The sequence below is a fragment of the Podarcis pityusensis genome (assembly GCF_964106645.2).
Source record: "Podarcis pityusensis genome assembly, chromosome: Z".
Taxonomy (NCBI): Eukaryota; Metazoa; Chordata; class Lepidosauria; order Squamata; family Lacertidae; genus Podarcis; species Podarcis pityusensis.
The window spans coordinates 39,962,786-39,979,506 of record NC_138044.1 but is presented as its reverse complement, the minus strand read 5'-3'; the positions used below and the strand labels follow the sequence as shown (position 1 = coordinate 39,979,506).

The following is a 16,721-nucleotide window of genomic DNA, read 5'->3' as shown; positions in this document are numbered from 1 at the left end:
CCCGTTGCTCGGTCCCTGCTCCTGCCAACCTAGCAGTTCAAAAGCACCTCAAAGTGCAAGTAGGTAAATAGGTACCGCTCCGGCGGGAAGGTAAACGGCATTTCCGTGCGCTGCTCTGGTTCACCAGAAGCAGCTTAGTCATGCTGGCCACATGACCCGGAAGCTGTACACCGGCTCCCTCGGCCAATAAAGCGAGATGAGCGCCGCAACCCCAGAGTTGGTCACGACTGGACCTAATGGTCAGGGGTCCCTTTACCTTTACCTTTATTTCCCCTAACAGGCCTACAATAGCCAGAGTAGTTTAACAGTCAAAAGGCATCCTACGAGGGAAATCTGTGAATTCTGGCTGAGAGGAATTGGGGTTTCCTAACAATTATCAGCACCCTTAACAAACTACACTTCCCAGGATTCTGGGGGGGGGGGGAGGGAAGCCATGCCTGTTTAAAATGGTATGCTGTTGCTTTAAATCTATAGTGCAGGTGGGGCCCAAGTTTGTGATTTTGTTTCTCTGGCCAGGCACCTTTGAAATTTTGGAACATCTACTGTGCTTGGTGTGTAAAACGGAACCAGTGAAACTTGCGCCGATGTGCCCACCAGCTAGACTCACAGGGATGTCAGGAAAGCCAACAGACGACCTTAAGATTTGCCTGTTTTATTTATTTGTTTCATTTCTAACCCAAGGATCCCAAGGTGGCTCACATCTTTCTCCTTCATCCCTCCATTTTACCCTCACAACCTCCCAGTGATAAAAGGTTAAGCTGAGAGATGGCGACAGGCCCAAGGCCACCCAGGGAGCTCCATGGCTTGTGTGGGGATTTGAACTCTAGCCTCAAAAGTCCTGGCACAACACACTTAACCACTACAGTACGGTGGCTCCAAATATAAATATTTGCCAGTTTTATAGGAAAGCACACAGCTAAAGAAAAGCAAAAAACCCCACACCGGAAGTCTAGATTTAGATTTAATATGTAGTTCAGTCTCTTTTCCTCATCACTACAGGACACCCCATTGCCTCACTCCTGATAAATAGACTCCGGAGTACTTATCTAGTGATACGTGCAAGTCACTTTAGCATTGTGATCAGTGAAGTATTAAAGCTCAGCTCTGAATGCTTTTGCAGTTAGCCCAGATTTTCTTCACTCTGTTTGCAGTGGCTTCCACGCTCTAAGAGGAGGAACAGATTTCCTTTGACCTCATTCTTAGAACTTGTGACTGGGTTTAGGAGCAGAGCTAGCTGTCCTATGAGACAAGAGTGAGGCTGCTGCCTCTGCGGATAAATGCAGGGAGTGGGCAGGGCAATGTCTGCCAAGCACTCCCTCAGCCAGGCGGCTGACCTCAGCTGCAATGGAGTACATTCTGCTGCCAGTAGGTAGGACTGAACTGCTTTTGTACACATAATAGGGAAGAGATGTCATTTTGTTCTTTAGCCACAGGCAGCAAATTGTCTTGGGCTGGTCCTGGTTAGGAACCAGAGGCTTTCAGCCCCACACAGGATCTTAGCATGTTTTAAAAGGGAAATCTCCCCCAATTGTCCATGCATCACTTAGGTTGCAGTCCTAAGCATTATTACTAGGGAGTACATCTCACTGAACTCAGTGGGACTCGTTGAGTAAACATAACTAGAATTGGATTGTGAATTGCTGTTAGCTGTTAGGTGATGTAGTGTTGCTTTCAGCATGAGATCAAAGACATCCACACCATTTAGAGAGCATGGCTTCCACCAAAGAATCCTGTTAACTGTAGCTTACCTACCCCACAAAGCTACAATTCCCAGTACCCTTAACAGACTGCATTTCCCATGATTCAGAAGGAGAAGCCATGTGCTTTAGATATACGGTGATGTAGATGTGACTCAAATATTTTCCATAAACAGATCACTCTGCCATCTGGCCAATGGCAGGGAGAAAACACAAGTCTGTGCTACAGAAAGGAGAGTAACTCTCTACATTTACCCATGAGTTACAATAAACTGAAGATTTAGCACCATCCTGCAGAAACAGCAGGAAATACCGTATTAGGCAAAGAGGAATTTTAAAACAGAAAGTAAGGAGGCAAAGAGAACAAAATGGTCAATTGTTGGCTGCACAAGGAACAAGTTATTAAATGTTCTCAGCATTTACTTTATTATTATTATTACTATTTACATTTCTGTACTGTCCTTTATCCGAAGATCGCAGGGCGGTTTACAATATAAAAGCACAAAAAATGCATACCATAATAACAAAAACGATAATCCCATGCACAGTTTAAAAGCTCATACATTGTTTACTAAGAGTTAGCAAGCCGGCAGCAGAACTTTAAGGCAATGCAATGTTTGGGTTACTGTGCCATCGAAAAACAAGCTGGCTCATTTTGTACCTTCCTTTCTTTTGGTATATTACCTTTGATGTGTATAGGAATGGACTGAACTGAAAATTCATGGCTAGCTTTATTTCAGAACCCCACCCACTTGCCCAAGGGCAGGCGGGGATCTCTTTAACCAGAAAGGGGTAGAAAATAGGGTGGGGCATATAGAGGGGGCACTGCAGGGCTTATATGAGGAACCTTGGCCCTCCATGCTTGTCGGGGCTGATGGGAGTTGTAGTTCAGCAATATTAGCATCCCCAAACCTGCCCCAGAGTCTTGAACCCTGATGACCTCCAACCCTTCTTGAAAGGCCAGGGGTTTTTTTTTAGCATAGCCTTTGGTGAAGAGGCTGCAATTCTAATGCCACTTACCTGGGAGAAAGCCATATTTTACTGGGTAGATACAGTTGGGACTACACCATTAATCCTTATTCCCAATTGCAGCAAGGATTACTTTTTTTTAGATTGTAAACTCCTTGGGAGCAGGAGCTTATCTATATTGCCCCATATAACTCTATCTGGGGTCAGGTGCATTGGTGACACTTTAAAAACAGTAATGCAAGATTCAGTGTTCATGTAACATTGGTCCAGAGCTTTATGTACAAATTTGGCGTCGTTGTTTGCTTTTAAGCAGAGGGCAGTAACAAGCCTGGCATGGGGAAACAGAACATCATGCAGTGATTTGGGAGGTTTGCTCAGTTCTCACCAAGTCCCAGCTAATCTCACAACCCTAGCAGCTGTTGCTATTTTGCTGTTCTCTGCAGGCAGATGTGCAGAAAAAGGCGGCAGGAATAATATACCTGTCTAGTTGTGTTGAAACAGCCTTGCAAATAGCCGCTAGCCCATGATGGGTCGAAGTCTCCTCCAGGATGCCAGGTAGCAAATCTCAATGGAAGTTACTTCGTTTTAAGTAATTAATCCATGCAACAAGTATACTAACACAGGTACATGGCAGCAAAATAACTAGTCTGTTTTGGGGTTAATAACTTCTTTTTTTTTTTTTTTTTTTTTTTTTTTTGGCCAGGCTATACTGACTCACCCCCAAAGATCTAAACTCTGTTAAAGCAACTTATTGTAACTTGCTTAATTCACAAAATCCCAGCATCATCCCAGCCTCAAAAAAGTCTGATGCTGGTGCCTTGAAAATGGGAACTGACCTCTAGTCTGAGCCAGGAAGTTCCCTTATCTCTACACAAACAAGACAGGAGAAATATGGCATCTCAAACTCCATCTGTGTATGAACTGCAAGGCCACTACTGCCTGTCATGATGATGTTTGCCTCAAGGCAAGAACAAGATAGAGCATGAGATAGGCTCTGTGCCCTGTTCTCCTTTTGCAGAGTTGATGGGAAAGCTAAAATATTATTGTGATTACTTATTGCATTACTTCCTTTTTTCAGAGAATGTGACACCAAGTGACCAAAAATTAAAACCAAAACATAAAAACCAGAATAAAACTAAAACCCAACAGCACATCTGTAATATCTATAAAAGGGCAAGCAAAAAGAGACCACCATAGAAATACCCAATACCCTCCACATTTAACAATTGAAAGCTTGGATGAATAGGAATGCCTCATGCCTGAAAATGGATAATAATGGCATCAGGCATGCCTCATGGGGAAAGCATTCCACAAACAGGGAGCCACCACTGAAAAGGCCTATACTTGTTTTGCCACTTTCTGCACATGGAGAAGGGTCTCAGATGAAAAATGCAGGCTGTGCGGTGGCTTCTGTGGGGAGGAGAGGCAGTCTCTAAGGTATTGGGGGGTCAAGAACTGCATAAGGCTTTACATAGGTTAAAGCCAGCACTTTAAATTGAGCCTGGAAACTAACTGACAGCCAGCAGAGTTGTTCCGGAATTGGCATCTTATGCTTGGACTGCCTTAAACAGGTGCACAATCTTGCTGCGCAATTCTGCACCAAGTGCACGTCCAAAGCAGTCTTCAAAGGCAGCCCCACGTGTAACAAGCTTCAGTAATCTAACCTGGAGTTTAACAGCGTGTAGGCAACAGAATGTCAACACTTTAAATAGCAAGAGGCTTGGATTTCAGAAGCAGCCTTGGGGAAGATTTTCAAGGAAGCCTCTGGAAGAAGAGCCAGATAATAATCATAAGGTTTCACCCAGCTCCCCTGCTGCTTGAATAATAAGGCAAGTCAGTTTATTATCATAACATTTTCAACTTCCAGAATATTACAACATCCTCATAAACATTTTTTTTTGTTTTTGTTATTACAGGAAGTTAAGGATCCTGACTTACTTTCTTTCCATGTGTGGTACTGAAACATAGTTATGATGACCCAAAGGCTATCTTGCCTTATAGCAGGAAGGGGAAGCTGTGGCCTTCCAGATATTGTTGGAGTCCAACTCCCATCATAGCCAAAGATCAGATGGCAATCGTACTCCAGCATCATCCATCTGGACGGCCACAGGTTTCCCATCTCTGCTTTACATAATTGAATGTTTCTTTCAATAACAGTGTTCTAAAAGGGTATCTTCATTTTTATTTAAAAGCATATATTCTGTTCTTCTGCCCCAGGAAGGGACGTCAAGGCAGCTATTTTAGTAAACAGTGCACAAGATGAAAAGCCAATTCTGCCAAAATGATAGGCAGTGTATTACATACACAATGACTCTATAAACACAGTTATTTAACACAACCCACAGCAAGACAACTAGTAGTCGTTCACAAACATTAGAATGAGGCTACAGCGAGTGCCCTATTTTATATAATGCTGGCTGGCACAACCAGAGTAATGTTTGGACTATTACTATTTTTTTAGTAACAGGGTATAAGTCACTTCTGAAAAGTAGAAAACTCAAAATGCTCAATTAATGGTAGAGGGACCCAATAATGCAAAATATTTACTTCACAAAATCAGGAGGTAAATGGCTTAAGGCCTTTTTAATACACATCACTCAAGAAGCCACATAATGAGTCCACAACATTTCATTCATCAGATTCTCACCCGAGCTTTAAAATACGCTCAAGACCTGTTTGCTTGCGTTTTAAGCTGTTGTAAAGTCTGGTTTCCTGCACAGCCAGCCTTGTGTCCGTTTGCAAACTACGGCATGCAGGAAATCGATATTAGCTTTGCATCAGGTCTGAGAGGACAAGACTTCTGAGGTGGCTTTGTGCCATCATGGTATTTGGCACTGCAATGATTTGTTTTTTTGGGAAAAAGTACATTTGGCTTAAGCTGGCCTATCCACATTCAAAACAAGTCACTTCACACTTAATTATTAGGAGCACGCAGTAGGCTTGTCTCTCTGAACAACATGTGTGTGACAACAGAACACTCTTCTGGTGGAAATCACTCCTCAGCGGGTTGAAAGTGGAAGTGCTCAGCCCAAATTGTGCCCCGCTTTTAGAGCTGCTCATAACCAGCATTATCACGAGTTTTGCGGCTGACAAAATAAGCCATAAGAACGAGAGCAATTAATCCTGCCAGACACGCTCCCACCATAATGGGCACAAAGAAGTAGTCCACCTCTGGGATGCAATCTTCAGCTGGATGGAGAAAGGGTAACAGGAATGTTAAGCAGTTGAGAGGTCCCATTTGGATGACAAAGTAATTCTGCCCCCTTCCCATTTGCGGCATGTGTGGGAAACCTAGAGGCTTTCAGTGTGGGCATGCAAGCACCCAAGCTGCCTTCTCAGTTGACACTCCTCCAGATGCACTATCTCCAGCCCACCAAATAGCCTTTTGGTGGCTGGGGGGGGGGGCACAACTGTGATGGGAAGGAGGGATTGTGTTGGGGAGGATGACATACCGGGATATTTATCCCCACCAGTCATATTCCAGGCATAAACTCCATTCCTCCCTGAGCAGCTATCAGCAGCAGGTTATAACCCAAACCCTTTCCCACTGTGTGTACATGGTCTCACTGCTGGGCCCGAGGCGCAAAAAGGTTCGGTATCAAAGTAAACTATTCTGCAATGCATTTCCACCATGGATATTAAAACAAAGGAGAACCTTACTGGGACAAAAACTGTTTTCTGTTGCTCAGGACCCTGTTTCCATAAATAGTGAGCTAGATGTTTTCTGGGAAGGCCAAAACCAGGGCCTTTTGCTTTTGCAAAAATAATTTCCTGGGCTAACCCTGGCCTTCCGTGGTCCTCATCACTCCCCAAAAGTCGTAACTTTAGCTGAAGGTAGCATACTAACACGAAACACCTCTAGGGCTATTAGAAATGTGTGCAGCTTTCTTGCATCCAAAATGCCAAGAATTTGGTGGAATGTTAGGGTATCACTGCAGACCACAAAATTGGGCCCAAATCTACCCAAACATGGAGGCTCAGAGAGCCCATTTTATGAGGTACAAATTCAGGCAATCTGCAAAATTCCTCCACTTCGCTCAGGAGTTACTGAATTAGGATGTCACAGAGTTTACCCCCTACAGGAAAAATTACGCTACCAAACATAGAAATAGTTTACCCATTTTAAAGTACAGAATGTGTGTCTCTAGCTGCAGAAAAGACAAAGATTATTTACAGATGCAGTCCTTCCCACCAACAGTAGGAACTTGGAAGCTCTATTTCCTTCTTCCAAATGCACATGACGACATAGTCTTGCAAACATTCTCTTTCCCTAACTGTCCAATCTTTTGGTTATCCAGCAACTGTTGAGGTGCCGGACTATTGCCCCTCCAGATGTTGGACAACTCCCATCAGCATGAGAGCTAGCTTTCACCAACAGCTGGAGGATCAAAAGTTCCCTGTCCCTGCTATGACATTATTGGGATTGTGACTGTAAAAACGAGCAGACTGTAAAAATGAGCAGATAATTCTGCTGCCCCAAGAAGCAACGCCTACGTATACTTTAAAAACCACCCTTTTTATACCGGACATGTATTACAGCATAGGAGTGCACTAGTTCACTTTCAGAGTGCCTGTGGAGCTAGCCTAACACAACTGAAAGGAGCTTCTCTTACTACTATGCACATTTCCAGGATCTGCAGCCTGATCCCAGACATGCTGATTTGAAAGCTCTGCCTCTACTTCAGCGATACTTCAAGCACAAGGTAAGACAGCTCAGCCTTAAGCCCATTTAGGCAGGAGATGAGGAACCAATCACCATTCAGATGTTTGGTTGCTGGGCTCCCACTCCCCTCTTCCATGGCCAGGGCTTCTGGAAGCTGCAGTCCAATAGCATACGGAAGAGCACAGGTTACCCATGCCTGATTTAGACCATGCACATCTTATGGCAAGGCTAACGATTGTCCTAATGCTACTCTCCAGGGATGTGGCTGCCCTGAAAGTGTCCTAACAGTAGCCCAAATCTTAGCTCCAAATGAGTGCCCAGATACAGACAGTAAGTCATACATGTGTACCTTCCCGGATACCACCTAGCCTAAGGAGGTTTCAGGGTAGTTTTGAAGGACATCAGCTAGTTTATACACCTGATACCTTCTAGTCCAAGCCAAAGATAGGAAGGACTTGGCCCCACATTCCAATCCTCCATACAGAAGGCAGCTTGGCCATGCTAGCTGCAAGCCACCATTTTATACAATGCAACTGCTAAATAGTACAAGCACACCCTAATTGAGTGAATCAAGCTGCCCTGATATATACTATACGGACACTGTAATATGGGTCCAACTATTAATGCTGCAAATTCTATGCCCAAGCGAGTGCTTTCAGAACATCTGAGCATGCAGGGTTCAGCTAGTAACATGGTTTTCCCCATCTCTTCTTGTTTCTTTTCAGATAGGATAAAAATATGGTATTAAAGACATCTAAGTGTATAAAGAGGATTTGTGGAGAGGCAGAATCTAGGCAATATTATAGTCTGCACTGGAATGAATCTTAGGAGTCTAATACAACCCAGTCGTGCGTAGCTTACATATTTAAACTCTGCAGGATTGCAAAAGCTGCATGTAAGTGTGTCCTGCTGAATGAGCTCAAGGTCCAGCTTGCCCAGGATTATTTACTCTGTCTGGTCTACTTAGTCTACCTTTTAGCCATCTCTGCTTTTAGAGCCAACTTTTGGATTTGCAATCATGTTAGTTAAAAATAGCAAGGAAGGATTTGCCAGGCCCACAGAACATGGGGAGTGGAGGTTTAACCTTTTCCTCTCATGCCATGGTCCTGATGTCCCCACTCTGTTATTTTTAACTGATGCATCAGCCCTCGCAGGGAAGTCTGCACTGGTGCCAACAGAGGCTTTTCTGTCCAGACCAGGAGCAACTTTTTAGGGTTCTTAAATTTCTCAGGATTGCATCAGGGAGGAAAAGTTTTAAACCTCCCCATCTTCTGTGATCCTCATATGCTTCCCCCTGCCCTCACAAGCGTTTGCTATTTTTAACTGCAAGTGATGAGTTTATGTCGTCTGGCTTAGCCCTTACAGCAGTAGCTTTCAAACTGTGTTCCAGGAAAATGGAGAAAGAGGCGACCGTGGAGTTTCAAAAATGGAGATAAGACAAGGGACAAAACATTCTTGAGTGACAGTTTCCCCACCACTACAGATCATCCTCTACGCTGTGCAAAGCAGACACAGGATGCATTATACGGTGCAGTTGAAAGAGAGTGGACAGCAGCCCCTCACCCCAATCTGTGGGTATACTAGGACTTCTGTAGGGTTTCCGTGATAGATGCGCCAATAATTCAATCAGCAGGTAAGTTACCTGGAAGGAGCCATCTGGAAAACCATAGCTTTATAGTAACACATAATCTACTGTCCAAGCTTAGAGAGAGGGCAAAGGTGCTTGAGGAGACTTTCCAGAAAAGCTTTTCAATCAAGCAATGTGACCAAGCTTCCTTAGGAACAGAAGATTCTTTATTAAAGCATTTTGTGCACAGACAATCAAGTCCTTACGTAGAAATACAATTATATAAGAAAGACAGTGGCTTCAACAGATTAAAGCAGACATTAAAGTTTCAGGTGTTTTAACACAAACCAGTCACTTTGAAGCTGTGCAGATTTTAAGTAGAAAAGCTCGTGTGCTTAGCAGAAGCATTTCTATACCTTCAAGATGAAGGTGTGCACTTTGCTTAGCTTTCCAGGACACATTTTTGCCATCATTTCTGACCCTCTGTGTCTGGTCTAAATCTGTTATGGCATATGTGCAATGACAAATTGCTATGACAAATTCAGTAAGCTGGTACATGTTAACACAAACACACATGCAAAAATCATCAAATTGCCAAGCCAAGGAAAGACTTTTCTAGCAGACAGCTCACAAGAGTGATTTAAGCAAGTTGATTTATGTTTGGAGGAGGAAACACAAGCAGATAAATTGCAGCATGGGTGGGGATTGCCACCTTGTTCTCTTCATTCTTAACATAATGAGCCACAAGGGCTAAAGGGCCACAGTGAATTAATCCTTGATTTAAGGGGAATCCCACTCTTATTCATCTAGGCTAGAGGATTCCAAACCGAGGTGGTTCTGAACAGGCACAGTTTAAACTCTCAGAACAGATGGTTCATTTTTGGAGGGCACTCTACATATTTAGAGAATCAATTGTTGCAGAAACTCTACATATTTCAGTGGTCTTTTATGTAACTAAATCTCTTACTGGAAACTTGAGTAGTACATTGTACACCAAAGTCATTTGCTGCAAAATGTAGAGCAGAAATTTATTTTTGATCACGTTTTCTCACCCTGCCCATGGCAGTATACTTCAGGTAGCAGCTTGCCTCAAATGTAGTGATAACCATGGATCTTATTTTTTTAATATCCAAGGTTGAATAACCAAGAACATAGTTTTCATTTTAGCACACAAGTAAGTATAAACAGACTTTTAACAGCTTCAAGCCACTATCAATGGCTGCAATGGAACCAAAAGACTTTTAACAGCAAGCCCAGTTATTTGCTGTAAAAGTTAAGGGCACTTTGAACTCTGATTCTCTCTCTTTTTTATTTTTAAGAAAGGAATGAGAATGCTAAGATGAAGGGTTCCTCCTCTATCCCTGCAGATAGTAAGAAAGCAATACTAAGCCCCCGCAAGATCCAGCTCTGCGGTTTTCCAAATGACCAGGTAGGACAGGACAGTAATTAGGATTTACAAGCTTCAGAAGTTACTAGTGCCATGGTGCTAGTAAATGAAAAGCTTTTACATCCTTGCCGGCATTATTCAGGTTTGCTTGGGCTGAGGTGGCTACAAAGGGATTTTAATTGCTGAATGCCATGAGCTGGAAAAATGCTGCTTAAGCACTACACAGCTCCCCTGGCTGGTATCCTAGGCTACAGTCACCAAGTCAGCCAGGTTACCTTTCAGTTGTAAAGGATGGAGTGTACAAAGCAGTAAGTACAAACCCCAGCTTTTCCGTGCTGTTCTGATATTCTAAGTGGATCACCCTAAGTATAATTCCTTTTTGTACCATTGCCTGTTTTGCAGGTATATTTCCACACATGAAATTCACACACAAACGTATTTGCAAGGTTAACTTTCCATGGGCTGGTTTTGCCATGACCATTAGTCAGTCCCAATACATTTTTATGATGTCCTTATTATGTTCAGAAGAGGTACGTTCTTGATCATGTTTTGTTTTGGGGGGCCATCTCCACAGTTTTAAGGAGGAGAGAATCGTGGACCTTTTTGGTGGCTGGTTTCCATTTGGGAGCTTGCACTTTTCTTTAGACATCGCAGCCAAAGCCAAGAACAAGTCACACAAAATTTACAAGGTTTGATATCCGGGTTGGCTTTGTCTTCTGCCAAGCGCGTAAGCAATCACTATAAGCATAATCAAGCCCATAAGACCAGCGCCAACTATAACTGGGATTAGATAGGTGTCATCATCCAGCAAACATTCTCGTGCTGTAGACAAGAAAGGTGGGAGAAAATATATATATGATGTCTGCCAAGAGCTATGCCTTCGCCTTTATGCGAGCAGCATTACAATCCTACATGCTAGAATTCTGGCCTTTGGTCTGACAAACAACCAAGTCTGACAAACAAGAAGATTTATTAGATGACCAAAACGATTCAAAATTTGCAGATGTATGCCTGAAGTTGCTAAGCTTACAAGAAAATTTTGTTAGAAATCAAATGCTTGCCAAAAGAACATTAAAAAGAATCCTGATGGATCAGTGCAGCATCCTGTTCTTGAAGTGACCAGGAGATGCTCATGGGCAGCTCACAGGAAGTATCTGGGTGCAATAACACCCTGTTGTTTACAGCAACTGGTATTCAGAAGCATACAGCTTCTGGGAGTGGAGGGAGAATGTAGGAATCAGGGTTGGCAGTCACAGGCAGGCTTATCCTTCATTAACTTGTCTAATCCCCCTTTTTAAAGCCAACAATTTTCACCTTAGATGACTGATGGAAATACCAAAAGGCCTCGTTTCCTAGCACTAGTTTAGATCAAGGGTTGAATTCAGGTACAGGGACACTGGTTCATCCAATTAAATTAAAATCTTTCGTCTATAGAAAGCATTTTGTGGGTATGGAGAATGAAGCAAGTTTAGAATTCATTTTTTGGGAGCTCACAGGTAGCATGTCAAGATTAACCCTGATTATGGCTATAAAAACTATGAATGCTATAAAGGAAAAATCTATTTTTCTATATTATAGTAGATCGATTTTTGTGGTAAATAGAAGATGCTTATTCCTAATTGTAGAATACATTATGCCTTAAAGAAATGTTATCTGATTCCTGAAATACTGGGGTTGGGGGGGGGCAAATTTACATTTATATCTTTAATCACTATTGCTCTTGCAATATAGTTTTTTTTTTTGGGGGGGGGTGACAATCAAGTCTGCTGCCTAAAATTTATTATTCTGTAACTACCGGGCTCAAAGGCTTTTTGAAAGCTAACCATCAAGCCAGATTCAAATAAATGAATGAATAAATGAACAAATGCCACATAGAAAAAGCCTCTGCTTTTGGAGAGTCACCTGCCAATGGTTAGAGTGTGACATGCACTTGTCTGAATCAGGTTTGCTCTTTAAGATCCACTCCATCCTTCAAATAACTCCCCCTTCTCAGAAAACAAAAAATAAGTGTAACATTAGAACCACACTAACAGTACCCAAATACAATCCCAGATCATGTCAGAACTAAAAGCTATCGGCTGAAATAAAACAGGCTTACTATTTAATTGCAAGGTTGATCTCTGCCAGGATATCCCTCCATAGAAATGGTGCAGCTGGGAGAGGGCTTTGCCCCACCTCTTACAGATCTCAAATTCAACAGCAGCAATTTAGTCAAGATATACTCACTCCCACCAATAGTACTTTTGACAAAACCTGCATTTCCATTATTTCTAGCACAGCTGTAAGTTTAACTACTGTACAATTGCTCTCTGAGAGCCAGCCAAGATACTATTCATTGCATTTTATTGTATTATCTATATATTGTAAATAATTTTAAGAGTTAAGCATAAAGCAATGTACAAGTCAAATAAAATTAAAGTTGGCTCACTTGTCGGGCTCAAGTAAACAGTGAGTTTTCTTTGCTGTTTTATACCTATCTAAAACTTTGGTCTTTAAACTCAAAAGCTTCCAAAGGCTGCTTTTTGGGGGGAGGGGATGGGGGGGATTCATTCTTACCTATGGAGAACTGCCCATTCTGTACTTGAAATGGCTGGATCCTTAAGTTGAAGACGTGCAGGCTACATGAAGGAGTCACTACAAGAGTCTCCTTTTTTCGACACATGTATGAGCTTCCAAGGGAGGCCTCCCAGAAAGTGAGATTGTCACTTGCAGCAAACTGCGTTCCTGTGGAGGAAAAAGACGTTTTGCGTGAAGACTTGCAGGGGAACAGTTTATAAGCTCCCATTTCTAAAAGTACTACTGCAGGCCAATTTTGTTTGAGGGGGTCTATTAACTGGGGAAATTTACCTGCAGTGAAATGTGTACAAAACGAGGAGATCTGAACTGAATTTATTAGAGGATAATCAGTTTTCAAGTAGTAAAATGCCACGCTCAAATTTGCTACTCCATTTGTGTGTGGCAAAACGAGGAGAACTTTGCTGATTTTGTGGGTGTCTGAATTCTGTGAACAATTTCAGAGGGAGCACCTACTTGGTTTTTTTAGGCAGTAAGGTATTTTCTCACGGTGCCTTGATGCCACAAGGTGATCTCTTGTTGACACTGCCATCTTGGGTGGCAAGGAAACAGGCACCCCAAACAAGTCGCTGCATCTTATGGCCCGTGAAATCTACCTTTCAGTTTCTGACACAAGGATACCTTTGACTCAAAGCGGAGTGGCCTTAACTTTGCATTAGCCCTAGTATGCATACAGCCAGCTAAGTACTACCAAGCTGCTGGCACACTAAAAAGTTTTTTAAATATTGTGACCAAATAAAAAGATCTGACTTAACTGCTTACAGCTAGAATCTTACCATTTACAGGGTTGGTCACAGTGACGTCCACCGCTTTCAGGTAAAATCTTTCAAAGCTTGTGTTCTTCTGTTTAAGCAAGCAATGCATCAAGTTACATATACAACCTAAAAATACCTTTGCAAAAACTTTCTAGTTCATCATCAGACAGAATTTAAGAAATTTTAGGGGCCCCGACTTAACAATAAGCCACCACTAGCATTAATAAATCTGAGTTTTGACACTAGAGAAGCTTCTTCCCTCCTTAAAGGTAAAGGTAAAGGGACCCCTGACCATTAGGTCCAGTCGTGGCTGACTCTGGGGTTGCGGTGCTCATCTTGCTTTACTGGCCGAGGGAGCCGATGTACAGCTTCCGGGTCATGTGGCCAGCATGACTAAGCCGCTTCTGGCGAACCGGAGCAGCACACAAAAACACCATTTACCTTCCCACCAGAGTGGTACCTATTTATCTACTTGCACTTTGACATGATTTCGAACTGCTAGGTTGGCAGGAGCAGGGACCGAGCAACAGCAGCTCACTCTGTCTCAGGGATTCGATCTGCCGACCTTCTGATCGGCAAGTCCTAGGCTCTGTGGTTTAACCCACAGCGCCACGCACATCCCATCTTCCCTCCTTAGTCATCTTGAAAAAGAGATTTTCTTTAATGGCTTATCACCAAGCTGCTGAACTACTTTCTTAAAAACTAGGAGTCAAGGGCATGTGACATAGCAAGTAAAACTTAATTGCAATGTAAGGGTGTGCTGTAGCTCAGAGGTGGAACATCTGCCTTGCATGTAAAATGTCCCAGGTTCAATCCTCAGTACCTGTAGGTAGGGCTAGGAGAGGCCCCTGCTTGAAACCCTGGAGAGCTGCTGCCAGTCAGTGTAGACAGTGCTGAGCTAGATGGATGCAATGGTCTAACTCAGCATAAGGCAGCTTCCTATGTCAACCGTGCCTAGCAATACTGCTGCGACTTTGTCAACAAGCAGCAGGAGTTTTTAAAAAATAAAAGTTTGATTTCTGGTTATCCTCCTGCACTTTCATAAGAGGCACAAACAGGGATCTTAACACTCATGCACCCCCTTCCAATACAATAACAGAGTTGTTACGCTGCTCTTGCGAGAGCGACTAACAGTAAAAGGGTGATGCAACCTGAATGGAGAAATAAGTTTTCAAGAACCTGTAATGAAGCTGAATTCATTTCCCACATATATGCACACAGAATAATGAGTTACTTACGACAGCAAAAGTTAAGACAACCACGATGTCGGTATCTGTCAGGGTGAGGACAGAAGATCTATTGCCGCAACGCCCGCTAGCTGTAGTTGTGTTTGGATTAATGTTCATAAGAGTCTTTGGGAAGAACAGTGTGATATAAATTCAATAAATAAATTTAATAAAGAAATGAAAACCCAGAGCAAACCGAAAATTAAGCCGCTCACAACGCTTCTTTCACAAGCTTCCCCATGCCCATAAAGAATGTCCAATGCTTGTTCATAAACACTGAATAGCTTCTATACTCTGTTGTAGAACTAGCCTGACTATCCAAGCAGATCAGCACTGCTAGATTCCAAAAGAATAAAAGGGGATGCTTATTTCCCCTTCCATCTTACAGTTCCAAGGAGAGTAACTGATCTAAACTGGTACCTTAACAAGTACCAGCTTCTCAGCCTTATGCACTTGGGCTCCCTCTGTGGGTGAGCTGTGCACTTACAATTTGCAGAACAGAATGCCGTCTTCAAAGGTTTTGGGAGGTCCTATTCCAAGGCACTTTCACCTGCTAAACACACACCACAAACTGCATTCCTTTCACCAAGCATACAACTATACAAGCCAGCAGTTGCAGAGCTAAAGGTGTGGGGCGGGGAGAGGATCATCCACCTTTTGATTTATGCAACACCTTACATGTTGTTGCGTTTTCTATGGCTTTCATCTGTCTTTTTGCTGTTTTATCTGCTGCTAATGGATTTTTTAAAGATAAATAAATAAATGTATTTGTTAGCGATTTATGTTTAACTTTGCTAGATGCCCTGAAACCAGAGCTTATGTGCCCAATAGATAAAGAATTGGCTGAAATAATTACCTTTGTCATGTTCAGCTGCAGCCCCATGGTTGCCAGAAGACAGACCTCGGTGTCATTTTTAACAGAGTAGGTTCCTGTGGCAGGTATCTCATCTGGTTGGCTGATGGAACGTGATGATAAAATTGTTGTGTTAGCCTCCTCTGTGGTGTCGTCAGTGATGGAGGTGGTATTGGTATTGGTATTGGTGATGGAGGTGGTATTGATGATGAAGGTGGTATTGGTGATGGAGGTGGTATCAGTGGAGCTGGTATCAGGAACAGCAGGCTCAGGGGTGACTACAGCATCTTTATCACACACGGTCTCTGAAAAATAGAAATATATACACTAGCAGCACAGAACTAAATTCACAGACCCTGAAGAACATCAAACTGTTCACCTATTTCCAGCTATGAAGATACTAGCAAACTATGAAGACTATCAAAGGGCCAGAACTCAGTGGCAGAACACCTGCCTTGCATGCAGAAGGTTCTTGGGTTCAATCTCCAGCATCTCCTGGTACAGCTGGAAGAGGATGCTGCCTGAAATTACAGAGAGCTGCTGCCTGCCAGTGTAGACAACAGTGAGCTGATGGACCCAATGGTCTTCCTCTGTTTAAGGCAGCCTCCTATGTTCCTATAGCTTGTGCACACAAAACAGGAGACAACCAGTAAAGGCCAACTAGCAACTTTTTAAACTAGAGGACTGCCAAAGAGTAACGCGCTGGAACCACAGCAACAGAACCTATTTTCTGGAAGTGAAAAGTAAATGAAAATAAAAATGCACTTCTAGAAGAAGCAACAAGCCTCAAAAAAACCTTAGCAGTCCCCACGTCAGATCTCTAAACTCAGATAGGGAACCTGCAGCTAATCAAATACATATGCTGACTAGATAAACTGGCAAAAGCTTTGTAAAACTGCTAGAATAGGAGTCTTTCAAACGCTGTCGGACTACAACTCCCATGATTGCAACCACTGGACATGAAGGCTGAAGCTGATGGGAGTGGTGGTGCAACAACATCGGGAGGGCCACAGGTTCCCAACCCCTAGGG

At 42.9% G+C, this 16,721-nt stretch overlaps 1 protein-coding gene across 3 annotated transcripts in view; it reads right to left on the bottom strand.

Moving 5' to 3' along the window:
* The window catches only part of LAMP2 (lysosomal associated membrane protein 2), a 28,969-nt gene that overhangs the window by 4,089 nt on the left and 8,159 nt on the right, over positions 1-16,721 (bottom strand). The window contains exons 5-9 of one of the 3 annotated variants that reach the window (XM_080991132.1): positions 15,695-15,996; positions 14,851-14,964; positions 13,634-13,700; positions 12,840-13,007; positions 2,094-5,855 (exon numbers count right to left, since the gene is read on the bottom strand). In XM_080991132.1, coding sequence (XP_080847258.1) covers positions 5,713-5,855; positions 12,840-13,007; positions 13,634-13,700; positions 14,851-14,964; positions 15,695-15,996 — 794 coding nt within the window. In that variant the 3' untranslated portion in view covers positions 2,094-5,712. Of the gene's footprint in view, positions 1-2,093; positions 5,856-9,101; positions 11,106-12,839; positions 13,008-13,633; positions 13,701-14,850; positions 14,965-15,694; positions 15,997-16,721 lie in introns of those variants that run through there. The other 2 variants (XM_080991130.1, XM_080991131.1) reach the window with 2 other exon arrangements.